This window comes from Balaenoptera musculus, chromosome 4 (assembly GCF_009873245.2).
Source record: "Balaenoptera musculus isolate JJ_BM4_2016_0621 chromosome 4, mBalMus1.pri.v3, whole genome shotgun sequence".
Taxonomy (NCBI): Eukaryota; Metazoa; Chordata; class Mammalia; order Artiodactyla; family Balaenopteridae; genus Balaenoptera; species Balaenoptera musculus.
The window spans coordinates 62,478,284-62,494,219 of NC_045788.1; the positions used below are offsets into that span (position 1 = coordinate 62,478,284).

The 15,936-nt window shown below is 37.4% G+C and overlaps 1 protein-coding gene across 1 annotated transcript in view; it reads left to right on the forward strand.

Moving 5' to 3' along the window:
* Positions 1–15,936, forward strand: part of VPS8 (VPS8 subunit of CORVET complex) — a 280,105-nt gene that overhangs the window by 197,675 nt on the left and 66,494 nt on the right. Inside the window, exons 44-45 of the mRNA XM_036850709.1 lie at positions 959–1,128; positions 4,066–4,231. Of these exons, the coding sequence (XP_036706604.1) occupies positions 959–1,128; positions 4,066–4,231 (336 nt within the window). The remainder of the gene's footprint in view (positions 1–958; positions 1,129–4,065; positions 4,232–15,936) is intronic.

Genomic DNA, 15,936 nt, shown 5'->3' on the forward strand with positions numbered 1-15,936 from the left:
ATGTTGTAAGAACTGCAGTTTTGCTAAGTAAGCATAGCCCAAGGAAGCTGATCCCCCTTCAGGCACAGACTCCCTGGCGGCAGAAGGAAAGCTGAATGCAAGACAGAAATTTTTTGTGAACTTTGGAAGAGGAGGAAAAGATGGGGTTGATTGGAAAGAATTAAAACAGACCATTAGAACTGAAAGTTCTGCGTTATAGATAAAGTTAAAGGACCAGGCTGTGTAGCAAGGAGGATGGGCAGTATATCTTCCCCTTTGGGACTGACAGAAAAGAACCCAGCTGCACATTGAAGTAAGTAAACAATAGTTTATAAACACAGAGAGCCTTAAAATGACTTAATGTGATAGCTGTGAAATAACTTTATGTGTCTTAATGACAGATGTCACAGTCTTGAGTAGATTCAAATGGCTTGTAAGTGCTGTTCAGGAAACAGTGATCTCTCTGCCCAAGGGAGATGAAAACTGAGTAATGGCCATTAGCTTTTCCAGTGAAAGGTTACTGTGAAATATCGCCATGGAGGCAGTTTCTATTTAAAACTCAGGGATTTTTTTTTTTTTATTATTTGTTACAACACAACTTTGAGCCATTCAGAGAGAACTCATCATATAAATGTAATAAATAAGTAGATTTGGGTTTTTCTAGTCATCTGAAAGCCATCAGTACTGAATTAATCCACAGAATGGCAGAGCACACATTTCTCAGTAGTAACTAGTGACAGCCTTTTAATAATTATTTTGAGAATCTTGATATATGCACTTATCAGTACCCTGCACATTAAAGTTAACCACTTAAGTTCGGGGTGTTCTGATGTTTATTTGATCAGTTTTATGCCTTTATAGTGTATTCCAATTCAGTTGTGATTGAAAATGAAACAAACGGTATTTTCCACTCATCTCTGTCTCTTTCACTTTATGAACAATTTTTTGTTGGCTTATTTTTTATATTGGTCTTTCATAGACCCTGCTGGAAACAACGACTAGCCTTCTAAACCAAGATCTCCATTGGTCATTGTGTAACCTGAGAGCTTCAGTCACCAGAGGACTGAATCCCAAGCAGGATTACTGCTCTATTTGTTTGCAGCAGTACAAGAGACACCAAGAAATGGCTGATGAAATTATTGTCTTTAGGTAAGAAAGGGAAGGAAATGTGACACATATGGTGTGTGTGCGTGTATGGTATTGCCAGGCAGAAATACACGTGGACACACAGCCCCAGTCAGTCGTTCTGCCAGTGAACAAAACAAAGTTCCTGTCCTTATAGACCTTACATTCTGCGTGGGAGTCAGGAGGAAAGGGTGTTAGGGTGGTCAGGCGGTAAATAAATACAGAGTAATAAGAGCTATGGAGAGAAATAAAACACAGGGTAAGGGGATGGAAAGAAGAAGCGTTCAGGGTGAGAGTGCTATTTTAAGACACTGTAATGAGGAAAAATATGTCTAAGGAAGTGACATTTGAGCAGAATGAGAGAGGTAGTAGTGAAGGTTCAGAATATATTTTAAGGGAAGTGTTAACTTTCTGATGTATTAGATGTGAAGTGAGAGGGGAAAACATCTTCGGCCTGAGCTACTGGATGAATGTGGTACCATCCTCTAAGACGAGAAGGAACAGGCGTGAGGAGCTGGGGAAATCAAGAGTCTTGTCTTGGAGATGTTAGGTTTGAGATGCCCTTTTAAACATTCAAGTAGGAATGTCAGGTAGACAGTTATTCTAGTCAGAGACATGTCCTGGAAATATAAATTTAGAAATCATCAGCATGTAAATGATATTTAAAGCCACAGTACAAAGAGAAAGGAAGTTTAGTGCAAAAATGGAAGGTTTGATCTCAGGAGGAGACAGCTCATCCAGAATATATGGATAGAGGCAATATAAGATGGACTCTGGAGCCAGACTTTAAATCTTGAGTTCAAATCCTGACTCTGCCACTTACTAGCTATGAGACTTTGACAAGTTATTTCATCTCTTTACGTCTTAGTTTCTTCATCTGTAAATTGGGATACCTACTTGATAGGGTTTTGTGAAGATTAAATGAGATAATTTACATAAGACACTTGTAACCATGCTGACATATAGTAAGCACTATATAAGTGTTAGCTTCTATTATTACAGATACAGGAAGATTGGTAGATTTGGTGGTTGGAAGAGGAAGTAGTTTTCATCACACAAACAGCCCATTCATTCAACAAGTATTTATTGAGCACCTACTATATGTCAGGTACTGTTCAAGGGGGTAGGGTACCACATGAACAAAACAAAGGTTCTGCTCTCACGGAGTTTACACTCTAGTAAAAGAGGCAAACAGATAAGTAAAATGCCAGATAGTGACTAACACGGAAAAAAATAAAACATGTTAAGTGAGATATATAGTGTTTGTGGGGGAAGATATTTTATGAAGTGTGGTCAGGGAAAGCAACACTGTTAAGGTGACTATGGACAGACAATTTAAAAATTAATTAATAAAAAGGTAATAATTACCATGAATAAAATAAAACATGGTATAGAGGAGAGAGAACGTTGGGAGCTACTAATATATAAAGAGTTATTAGGGAAGTTTAAGTAACATTTGAGTAGAGACCTAAAGGAAGTGGCCATGCAATATCAGGGGGAGAGTGCCCCAGACAGAGGATCAACAAGTGCAGAAACCATGATGCATATGCTAGGCATACTTGATGGGTAGTGAAGGGAGCAGGCTAGTGTTGCCTGAGCAGAGTGAAGGGAAAATATAAGAGATGACTTCAGCGGCTAAATCATGTAGGAACTGGGTCATTATAAAGAGTTAAACTTTTGCTCTGAGATGAAAAGCCATTGGATGTTTTTGAGGATAGCGTTGACCTGAGCTGACCTCTGTCTTAAGGATCACTTTGACTGCCATGGTGAGAATGGACTGCAGAAAGCCAAGGGTGAAAATAGAATGACCAGTTAAGCTATTGCAGTAATCCAAGTGAGAGATGGCCCAAGATGATTGTAATGAAGTAAGCAGTGGTGGGATTCTGGATATATTCTGAAGGTATAGCTAATAAGATCTATTTATAGTTTGTATATGAGGTGTGAAAGAAAGAATAGTTTTTGGCTTGAGAAACTAGAAGAGTGTAGTTGCCATTATTTAGATGTGGAAGGTTGGATGAGAGCATGCAGTGGGGGTGGAGTGGGGTGGAAATCAAGAATTTGGAGCATGTTAAATTTAAGATGCCTATTAAATATCCATAGTAGAGGTCTTGAGACAGGTAGATGCGGTTGAGGAGAGAAGTCTGGGCTGAAGGTATAAATGTGGCAGTCACCAGGATGGAGGTGGTATTTTAAAGCTATGGAACTGGAAGTAATCACTAAAGGAGCAAGGATGGCTGTAGAAAGAAGAGTATAGAAGAGAAAGACTACAGAAGAGAAAGGATGGATGGATAGATGGATAGATATATATATCTCCATAGGGGGAGGATAGAGAAAAGGAAGATTATAAAGACTATCAAAGAGAAAAGGATTGATGTCTGAGGTGGTCCAAGATTTCAGGTTGGAGAAATGAGGAGGAATCAGTGAAGATGACTTAGAATTATACTCAACACTCATTTCTGGAAGGCTTATTTGGGAACTTAGTGTATTCAGTAGGGAATTTCTTCATAGGAATAATGTTAGAATTTACTGTAACACTGACATTTTTGTAAATGCTTATTAATCAAATCATGACTCCTGAATTTGATGAGGCAGACCACTCATGTTATTATCAAATTACTTATATAATTATGATTTTCCCCAATTGACTTTTTTTCAAACTGTCTAAAAATGTTTCATAGTTTGAGAAATGAACAGAAGTTCAACTCATCCCCTGGTGGTTTGTAATCAGAGAACTGTGATGCTGTTCGTGCTCATAACTTAAGTGTGCAAATACGTGAGTCTGGATTTTAAAAAAGAGAGGACAGCAACAAGTAAATCCCCTTCCTTGTTTCTTAGCCTATACCCCATCAGTGCATTTCAGCTTATTGGAAATATTTATCACTTTTAAATACACTCTAACACAACTTAGGTTTATGATTTTATGATAATGAAAAGTGTCAATTGGTTGCCTTCATTTTGCAGCTGTGGCCATTTGTATCACTCATTCTGTCTGCAAAGCAAGGAGTGCACTGTAGAAATTGAGGGGCAAACAAGATGGACGTGCTACAAATGCAGCTCAATTAACAAAGTAGGAAAGTTGAGTGAAAATTCATCTGAAGTTAAAAAGGGAAGAATAACCCCATCACAGGTAAGACTTGTTTTCATGGCAAGATGCAGATGGTCTTTTCTTTTCTTTTTTTTTTTTTTTTTTTTTTCCAGATGGTCTTTTCTTAACAGTGTCTTTTAGGCCTGGCCTCACTTTTTTTCAGGTCCTATAGGCCTCAGCAAATTTACTTAATTTGCTGTTTCCTGGTCCTTCCTCTATGCCACCCTATCCTGTAGTTGACCTTAACGTCACATAGTGAAAAGTTGGACCTGTTGCTTTTTTCTCTTTGTTTTATCAGCTTTCAGTGTTAAGTCAAAATCAGACCCAGGGAAAAAAACCCTGACCTAGCTTCTCCCAGGTAACAGTTCAGAATTTCTACACTCCAGTGATAGGCATTAGTTTATATATTCATCCAATAGATAATGGAACTGTGTGCCAGGCACTGTGCTAAGTGCTGGGGATACAATTATAGACAGGACATTTGTCTTGTAGAGTTTATGACCAATGAAATTATAAACAGATTTTCAGAAAGTGTTCTTAAGTTCTTTCTGACACTGAATAGTTGGTGTCTTTTCCATCATCAGTTCTGACACCAATTCTGTCAGTTCTTTGGATACCAACTGGATGTCCAGTAATGCAATTAAATTCTGACACTAACCACCAGGAATTAGCATCAGACTCCACAGGTTTAAAGGTTCATTCCCATAAGACTGTCCTCACTTCAGACACCAGTTACAAATGGGGTGCCCAGATTACATGCTCTTCTATCTGACTTACAAATTTAGGGGTCCCCATGACCCATTTCCCCAGGTTTGATAATTCACCAGAACAACTCATAGAACTTAGGAACATACTTTACGTTTACCCATTTATTATAAAGGATACAACTCAGGAATAGCCATATGAAAGAAGTGCATAGGGCAAGGCATGGGAGGAAGAGGGTGCCCAAAGCTTCAGTGCCCTCTCTTGGCATACCATCTTCCCAGTATATCAGTGTGCTCACCAATTCAGAAGTTCCTTGAACCTCAACATTTAGGGTTTTTTATTGGAAGTTTCATTACATAGCCATGATTGATTAAATCACTGGCTGTTGGTGATTAGACTATCTAGCCCCTCTTTCCTCCCCATACATGGGATTGGGGGAAGGACAGGGAGGGGAGAACTGAACGTTCTAACCCTCTAGTCATGGCTTGATCTTTCTGGTGACCAGCTGCCATCCTGAAACTATCTAGGGGTCCCCAGGTACCAGTCATCTCATTAGCATTCAAAAGGCACTCTTTTCACTCAGGAGAGTCCAAGAGTTTTAGGAACTACGAGACAGGAACCAGGGACAAAGACCAAATAATATCTTTTATTATACCACAAGTACTTACAGATGAACTGTGCTGTAAGAGCAGATAATGAGTAGACCTAATCTAGACATGAGAGGTCATGGAAGACTTCCTCAAAATGCCATGTTAGCTGCCTCTGAAGGAAAAAAAGAAGATAAAGTTTAAGTGCAAGGGTAGGCAGGAGGAGGAGTATTCCAGTCAGGGAAGAATATATAGAATAAACAAAGCATCTCTGCTGGAACTAGGCATTGAGTATGATTGGATCTAGAGGCTGAAAGAATGGTATTAAATGAAATTAGTAGGTAAACAGGGACCATATTAATTATTTTTATGTTTGTGGTAAAGAAACAGGAAGACATTGAAGGGCTTTAAAGAAGGAATGATATGATATGATCAAAATAGTATTTTTTTTTTCAGAATAGTACTTTTAAAAGAACTGCAGTGCAGAAAATGAATTGAAAGGGAAACAAGAATAGATGTAGGGAGACCAAGAATATTGAAATAATTTTGAGGAAAGGAATGGTAACTTGTACTAGGATGGTGGAAGCTGGGACGGAGAAAAGAATACATATTTGAGATGTGTTTGAGATGAGTACAGAAATCAAAATAATTAATATGGTCCCTGCCTACCTCACTAACTTCATCTCATACCACTGTCTTTCACCTTCTAGATTCAGTTATGCTCAAGTTCTAGTTCTATACTCTTTTCTGCTTTACAGCAGAGATCCTATATTTGAGAGGTAGAATTATCAGGACTCGGTGATAAATAAATTGGTTGGTGGGGCAGACAAGACAGGGAGGAGTCAAAGATAACACCCAGATTCCTTGTTTAAACACAAATGGATGGTGGTACCAGTTACTGAGATGGAAAACAATGAACAAAGAACGTATTTGGGAAGAAGACAGAATTCATTGTTGGAGTTAGAGCTATCTGCAGGACATACAGATGAACGTAAAGATGTTCAATATGTTTCTGGATTGAAAATTTTATTAGTCATCCAGAATGCTTCCTTGTTTGCATTTAGGAAAGGAAAAACAGGCCCTGTGAGTTCTAGAATCTTTCCAAGCTGAATTCAAATGCAGATGGGGGAATCTTATTTATGCAGATACTTAAGGCTTTACATCTTGGGGCACTTTAGTGTTTTTTCTGTTTCAGTTACATCCTGTTGATAAATAACTTGTGATTACATGTGTATTATTGCCTGGATATTACCAATTATATGTTTTTCTTTCTTCCTAGATAGTCCTCAGGGGCTAAAATAGACTTTTTTCCTTTTTTAAAAAACACAGTTATATATGCAATTATGTATTTTAATACATAATTTATAAACAGTAAAATTCACTTTCTGCAAGTTTTGGCAACCACCTTTACAATCAAGACATAGAGCAGTATCATCACCTCCCTCAAAAGTCCCCCATAGCTCTTTGTAGTCAGCTTTTTCCTCCACCCTCCAATCCCTGGCAACCACTGATCCATTTGGAGTTAATTTTTAATAGCATGTGAAATAAAGATTGAGGTTCTTTCTTTTGCATGTGGCTATCCATTGAATTGCCTTTGTACCTTAGTCAAAAATCAATTGACCATGTATATGTGGGTTTATTTCTAGACTTTCTATTCTGTTCCATTGATCTATGTATCTATCCTTGCTCCAATACTGTGTCTTTATAGTAAATCTGGATATCAGGTAGTGAGTCCTCAAAGTTTGTTCTTCTAACATTTGGCTATTCTACTTTTCCATATAAATTTAAAAATCAGCCTGTCAATTTCTACAAAAAAAAAATCATGCTTGGATTTTATTGGGATTGTGTTGAATATATAGATCAACTGGGGAGAGTTGACATCTTAGTGATATTGAGTCCAATCCATTAACATGGTATAGCTCCAACTTTATTTAAATCTTCTTTGATTCATTTCATCAGTGTTTTATAGTTTTTGGCATATAAATCTTGTGGTAGTTTTGTAAGATTCATTTCTAAGTATTTGATGACTTTTGATGCTATTATGTATTTTACTGTTTTATATTTCTTTCTTTCTTTTTTTTTAATTTGGCTGCGTCAGGTCTTAGTTGTGGCACATGGGATCGCCATTGCGGCATGCGGGATCTTTCTGTGCAGTGTGTGGGCTCTTTGCTGTGGCACACGGGCTCCAGAGTGTGCAGGCTCAGTAGTTGTGGTGCTCAGACTCTCTAGTTGTGGTACATGGGCTCTAGAGCACGTGGGCTCAGTAGTTGCGGTGCGCAGGCTTAGTTGCCCCACAGCATGTGGGATCTTAGTTCCCTGACCAGGGATCGAACCCATGTCCCCTGTATTGGAAGGCAGATTCTTAACCATTGGACCACGAGGGAAGTCCCTGTTTTATATTTCAATTTCTAATTGTTCATTCCTAGAATATAAAAATACAATTTATTTTTGCATGTTGATCTTGTATCTAGTGACCAGTGACCTTACTAGGCTTACTTATTAGTACCAGTACTTTTTTGTAGATTCTTTGGTATTTTATACATAGGCAATCATATCAAATGCAAATAATGCCTGTTTTATTTCTTCCTTTCCAATTTTATACCTTTTATTTCTTTTTCTCGCCTTGTTGCATTGGCCTCCAGTACAGCGTTGAATAGGAATGGTAAAAATAGACATCCTTGTCTTGGTACTGATCGTAGGGAGAAAGTATTCAGTTTTTCATTATTAAGTATAATGTTAACTGTAGGCTTTTTGTGTGTAATCTTTATATCATGTTTAGGAGGTGTCCTTTTATTCCATGTTTTGTTGAGGATTTTTTCCATGAAAGGGTGTTGAATTTTGAAGACATTTATACTACATTGGTTGCCATGTTCCCACATCCCCACACCTCACACAAGAAAGACAGTAATCTGTTTCATTGACTTTCTTCCTGCCTGCTCTCAGAGCATCGAGAAAAGGGAAATTATTTTGAAATTGGATCTATATGTCAAAGACAGCTTTATTTCTGAGGCTATCCCATTCTGCAGGGCAGGAGAGATGACTCAACCTGTTCATTCTTTAGGAAAACCCAAGTGAGATTACTGATCAGATCCTCTTGAAAATCTCTGTTTGATGCTTCCTAATTAATGAAGCAAAATAGAATGAGAACTATCTCGGATTTCTTAAATTTTCCTCTAGCTGTCTGTCTCCTTTGTTTTTCTAGCTAAGATATTGTAAAAAGATCTAGTGGGTTGGTAATGCAAGGAAGGAGAAAATGAAATTTATCAAATACATGCTTTAGATGTGTTTATGCTAATCTTCACAAGTTTAGCTGAAGGAACTGTATGTAGCTCAGAGAGGGAGGGCCAGTATTTGAATTCAAGTTTTTAGAACCGTCATCACCCTCAGTTTTCCTGCCTACAATCTGTTCTATTTTTAGCATTCTGGCTCTATTGAAACCTGGCAAAGCTGATTTTTAAAATATATCTATACTATGTTCGCTGTGCTAACTTAAGTTTCTTACCATGTATGAGCCATTCACATTTTTAATTGTAAGAGAATTTAAAATGAAAATACTAATTCTATATATGATGGTTTTTATCAAACTTAATTTCATGAACGTTCTACTTTGCTCTTTTAATTTCCTTTGAAAATCTATCACCCTTGGTTATTAAGTTCCTAACCAGTGCATGGAGAGAAGCAGAGGTATGTGTCCCAGTGACTTCAAAATCAAGCTGAGGTTGCCAGTCAACTTCCACCTGTTGCTTCCTACCCTCAGTAGATACTGAATACATTTGAAGCTTTTCACTGCCCTTGTAATGTGATCCTTCTGTCAAATAGCTTTTTTTTTTTAAATTTATTTATTTATTTTTGGCTGTGTTGGGTCTTTGTTTCTGTGCGAGGGCTTTCTCTAGTTGTGGCAAGCGGGGGCCACTCTTCATCGTGGTGCGTGGGCCTCTCACTATCGCGGTCTCTCCCGTTGCGGAGCACAGGCTCCAGACACGCAGGCTCAGTAGTTGTGGCTCACGGGCCTAGTTGCTCCGTGGCATGTGGGATCTTCCCAGACCAGGGCTCAAACCCATGTCCCCTGCATTAGCAGGCAGATTCTCAACCACTGTGCCACCAGGGAAGCCCCTAAATAGCTTTTTATTTCATCCTTTTCCAGGACTTGAGATGATTGACTTTTACTTCTTTAGTTACTGACTCTGACTCAACAGGATGCAACAGTTACCCTCAAAACTGTGGTTTGGTGGATAAAGTCTTTCTTCTTGCCTCTGTTAATCTCATTTCTGTTTTTCACAACTGGTGAAAAACAAAAATGTGACACATCAATTGCCTCCCAACAGGTCTGCACAGACATGATTGGAGTTATTCCCCCAGAAAGCCTGCTTTCCTTTGGAATAAGCATTTTATTCTTTGAAAGCAAATGAAAAGAAATAACTCAAATTTCTTTCTTTCTTTCCTTATCTCCACTCCCCCGCCACCTCAGGTTTACAGTAGCTCAATCTGAAATATAGGTCCAAAGAGTAGACCTTGAAAGTCTGATTTTCTGTTTTGCTTTTGCTATATATTACTCACAGATAAAATACATTTGAGAAACTAATTTCAACTGAAGTTCTCATCATGCTATTATATTTTCTCAACAAATGTTATTCCAATAGAATAGAATAGAATAGGAGTAATTTTATCTTTGATTATTCTTTTATTAAATTTAGAGTAGCAAATAACTTAATTGGCACTGATTAGCATTAGAAGAAATTAACTTGCTATTCATTTTAAAAATAATAATTCTTGGTCAACAGCAACTTGATATAAATTCTAAGAAGTATAATTGAAGATTTACTAGATTTTAGTTTTAACATTAGTATATTATTAACAGGGTTTAGAGTTCTTGAGAGATAGTAATAAGCTAACATAACACATTATTATGTGCCAGAAACATTCCACTTGTTATTCCTTTTAACACTTCAAAAACCAAGAGTATTTGGAGACTCATTAGAAAGTCTTATTATGTATTGCTCGATATCTTTTCAGAATTAGATATATCATCACTTATCAGTAAAGAGCCAGGTACATTAGTCCAGTATCAGAGTTTTTTGTTTTTTCAGTAAGAGGTAAATATCTGAAGAAGAAGGGGATTGGAAGTAAACATATAGCTGCCTACTCATCCTTTAATAATCACAAAAGGAGAGAATTAAAAGAAATAAGCTGATATTTTCCCTGGTACTTGGAGTTGGTTTTATTTCTTGGTTTTTAGAATTGTCTAAGAAAATGTTTTGTCTTTGGGATAAATTTACAAATAAAGTCAGATGGAAGTATTTACAACTTCGAAGAAATTATTCAGTAAATGACATTTATGCTTACTGGTCATAATTTTCTGTTAACCATTAAGCATTGCTTAATGATTTTGGATTCCCACTATAAATTGGAGATTTGTTTTACATGCCATTTAGTGAAATAGGGACACTGGTATTAACGCCCTGTTTTCATTTGTCCATTTTTAAAGAGTATTAGCTCCCTGTTATGAATATGTTAGATTCAAATTAAATGCTAAAAAATGAGATTTCCATTTTTGGTGATAGCAGCATTTCTCAAAAGAGTATCTTCTAAATTAAACTTACAAATTAAATGAAGATTAATATGTCTCAGAAGTGCAGAGAGGTGATAAATAATCCTAATATAAACGAATCTGTTTGAGGAGATTATTGCCCATTTTCCAATAATCTTGTTATTATACCCTAGTATTAAATGATTCATTACTTCAGCCAATATATAATGTATGCCCGCTTTGGACCAAACACTATTCTTGGTACCAAGTATACACTGGTGAACAACAACAAAAAAATAGTTCCTAACATCATGTAGCTTACTATCTAGTAAGAGAGCTAGACAGTAATTAAGTAAACAAACTATCAAACATATAATTTCAAATTGTGATAGGTATGTGAGTGCTATGAGGGGAAAGAATAGAATGTTATAGGAAGAATAACAGAAGGGAAACCTACTTTTTATTGGGTGGTCAGGGAATATCTATCTGCAGAGATGAAAATAAGACGCTACCAGCCCTGGGAAGAACATTCCAAGCAAAAGAGAACAGCAAGCACAGAGGAACTGAGGAGGGAAATGACTTGTTCAAGGAACTGAAAAAAGATCAGTCTGGAACATAGTGACTAAAGAGGAACATTGCAAGGAATGAGGTTTAAGAGGTAGGCAGGGCCAGATCCTTATTAGAATGTAAGACTCTGGTGAAGAGTTTAGTTTATATTCTTAAAGTACGAATAAAAAGGATTTAAAACAAGGGAATTCATACCATCAATTGATTGTGATTGTGGAAAATGGATAGACAGCCACACCGCTATTACTGTCAAGTCTTCACCTCTTTGCCAGACCAGCATAACAATCAGATTCTTAAGATTCTATAAATTTGGTCACTTCCCTTTGATCCAGAAAACGCTTGTGTCCAAGGGACTGAAGGAAGACAATAGTACCAAGAAAGTGTTTCCAGTCTCTATGTAGAACTAAAGCTTTGCTGGAAATATGGGCGAAGGGCATAAAAAAGTTTTGTTGTCCAATAAAATGTGAAAAAATGTTGAGCAAAGAAACACCAGTTAAAATAGCAATATGATGCCATTTTAAAAAACTTATTAAACTGGCAAATTTTTAAAAATACATATTAAACTGGCATACATTAAAAATACGAATGCAGGGACTTCCCTGGTGGCACAGTGGTTAAGAATCCACCTGCCAATGCAGGGGACACAGGTTCCAGCCCTGGTCCAGGAAGATCCCACATGCTGCGGAGCAGCTAAGCCGTTGTGACAACTACTGAGCCTATGGTCAACTAATCTATGACAAAGGAGGCAAGGATATACAATGGAGAAAAGACAGTCTCTTCAATAAGTGGTGCTGGGAAAACTGGACAGCTACATGTAAAAGAATGAAATTAGAACACTCCCTAACACCACACACAAAAATAAACTCAAAATGGATTAAAGACCTAAATGTAAGGCCAGACACTATAAAACTCTTAGAAGAAAACATGGGAAGAACACTCTTTGACATAAATCACAGCAAGATCTTTTTTGACCCACCTTCTAGAGTAATGGAAATAAAAACAAAAATAAACAAATGGGACCTAATGAAACTTAAAAGCTTTTGCACAGCAAAGGAAGCTATAGACAAGACTAAAAGACAACCCTCAGAATGGGAGAAAATATTTGCAAACGAATCAATGGGCAAAGGATTAATCTCCAAAATATAAAAACAGCTCATGCAGCTCAATATTAAAAAAAAAAAAAACAACCCAGTCAAAAAATGGGCAGAAGACCTAAATAGACATTTCTCCAAAGAAGACATACAGATGGACAAGAGGCACATGAAAAGCTGCTCAACATCTCTAATTATTAGAGAAATGCAAATCAAAACTACAATGAGGTATCACCTCACACCAGTTAAAATGGGCATCATCAGAGAATCTACAAACAACAAATGCTGGAGAGGGTGTGGAGAAAAGGGAACCCTCTTGCACTGTTGGCGGGAATGTAAATTGATACAGCCCGTGTGGAGAACAGTATGGAGGTTCCTTAAAAAACTAAAAATAGAATTACCATATGACCCAGCAATCCCAGTACTGGGCATATAGCCACAGAAAACCATAATTCAAAAAGACACATGCACCCCAATGTTCATTGCAGCACTATTTACAATAGCCAGGTCATGGAAGCAACCTACATGCTCATCGACAGACGAATGTATAAAGAAGATGTGGTACCTATATACAGTGGAATATTAGCCATAAAAAGGAACAAAGTTGGGTCATTTGTAGAGACGTGGATGGACCTAGAGACTGTCATATAGAGTGAAGTAAGTCAAAAAGAGAAGAACAAACATCGTATATTAACACATATATGTGGAATCTAGAGAAATGGTACAAATGAACCGGTTTGCAAGACAGAAATAGAGACACAGATGTAGAAAACAAACGTATAGACACCAAGGGGGGAAATCGGGTGTGGGTCGTGGTGGGATGTATTGGGAGATTGGGATTGACATATATACACTAATATATATAAAATAGATAACTAATAAGAACCTGCCGTATAAAAAATAAATTTAAAGGAAAAAAAAAAGAAAGGTATACCTACAGGGACTTCCATTTCACTAAGAGTCTTTTGGGGGAGAAATGGACAAATATATAGAAGAATGGTTCTCAAGACATTGGACCTCAAGCCGTGAAAGAGAATAACCCTTGAGAGACAATAAACAAATGATATACTAAAATACTGCTGGAGGAAAGTTTCCAAGCCACTGCACAGGGAGGGAGAACCAAGGCAGAGCTCATCAGTATCTCTGATTTCGGACAGAGCAGGGAAGTCCAGGGAAAACAAGGGCTAGAATTCACAGGGACAGAGTATTGGACAGGAGAGAGCCACACAGAGAGAGGGCTTCAGAGATCTGCAGAAGGCAACCTTGAGTTGAGTACTGACCCCACTCATGTTGTGAGGAGGAAATGACTCAAGGCCAGAAAAAGGAGCACCCAAAAGTATTAGAGGTAGCAGTGCCCCAAATTCATATAGAGCCAGGAATACTGAAACCTGGAAAATGTCGTAATTCACAGGGCAGCATTGAGAGTACTAAGTAAGGGTTTGACCTCAGTATTGGGGGAAAAGTTAACCCTAGACTAGCTGCTGTTTTGATCCCACATAACAAAACTTAAAAGCAAAATCTAAAGAGATCAAATTATTTCTATGTATTTTAACAACATCCCAGAACAAAGTTCAAGATTATGTTAAGGATTACAGGAATATCTAACCGAACAAAGTAGAATTCACAGTGCCTGGTATTTGATCAATATTACAAGGCATGCAAAAAAGCAGGAAAATACAGTCATAAAAAGGAGAAAAAAATCGATTACGTGACATTTTGGAACAGGCAAGTTATGGAGACAGTAAGAAGATCATTGGTTGCCAGGGGTGGTCGGGGGAAGGATGAAGAAACAGAACAGAAGATTTTTTAGTGTGTGAAAATATTCTGTATGATACTATTGATATAATGATGGATATATGTCATTATGCCTTGTCCAAATCCATAGAATGTGCAATTGCCAAGGGTGAACCCTAATGTAAACTATGGCCTTTGGGTGATAATGATGTGTCAATGTAATGTGTCATCAGTTATAACAAATGCACCACTCTGGGTGGGAGATGTTGATAATAGGGGAAGCTATACATCTGTGGAAGCATGGCACATACGTAGTATCTCTGTTACCTCCTCTCAATTTTGCTATGAACCTAAAACTGCTCTTAAAAAAATAGTCTTAAAAAAACAATCCCCTGCCTTCCCTTTGTGCTCTACAACCAAAAGAAGAAACTCCTACTACTGGAATGTATCTACTATGTACGTACAACTGTGCTATAGATTGGAACATTAGCTGAAGTAATTGCAGGAGAATGACAGTGTAAAACTAATAAGAGCTTAGATAAATCTTATTAAGTAATGAGTATTTCTCATGAAGAAAGAACATAGGATGTCACAAGGCTTGGGCTCTAGAACTGACCTCTGCCTTATTACATTGAGCTTGAGAAAGTAATTAACTCTCCCCTCTCTCCCTCCGTCCCTTCCTTCTTTCCACCAGGATGAGAAAACATAAATCTTTTTTAGTGTCTCATTGAGGCATGGTGAAAAACAGTATGGTAGGTCTGTGCAGACCTACTAGAGAAGTGACTTGAGGACACACAGGGAGGGGGAAGGGTAAGCTGGGACAAAGTGAGAGAGTGGCATGGACATATACACCACTACCAAATGTTAAAGTAGATAACTAGTGGGAAGCAGCTGCATAGCACAGGGAGATCAGCTTGGTGCTTTGTGACCACCTAGAGGGGTGGGATAGGTAGGGTGGGAGGGAGGGAGACACAAGAGGGAAGAGATATGGGGATATATGTATATGTATAGCTGATTCACTTTGTTATAAAGCAGAAACTAACACACCATTGTAAAGTGATTATACTCCAATAAAGATGTTTAAATAAATAAATAAATTTTAAAAAGCAGCCATAAAAAAAGATCACTTTGACTAAATCCCAGATTTTTCACACTAGCACACAATGCCATTCATTTAATTTTTTTTCAGTTTCTGTTTTCATGTCTTCTACTCACAAGTTATAAGAAAGGATATATTAAAATTAACTTATGAATTAAAAAAAAAACAATCCATTGAAACAGACCCAGAAATGGCACATATGATAGGATTAGTAGATAAGAACATTAAAACAGTTATTATAATTATATTGCATATGTTCAAGAAGCTAGAGGAAAGATTGAACATAAGAGCCAACCAAACATCTAGAGATTAAACCTACAATGTATGAGATGAAGAACACACTAGATGGGATTAACGGCATAACGACATTGCAGAAGAAAGGATTAGTGAACTTGACTGTATAGCAGTAGAAACTATCCCAAATCAAACATACACTG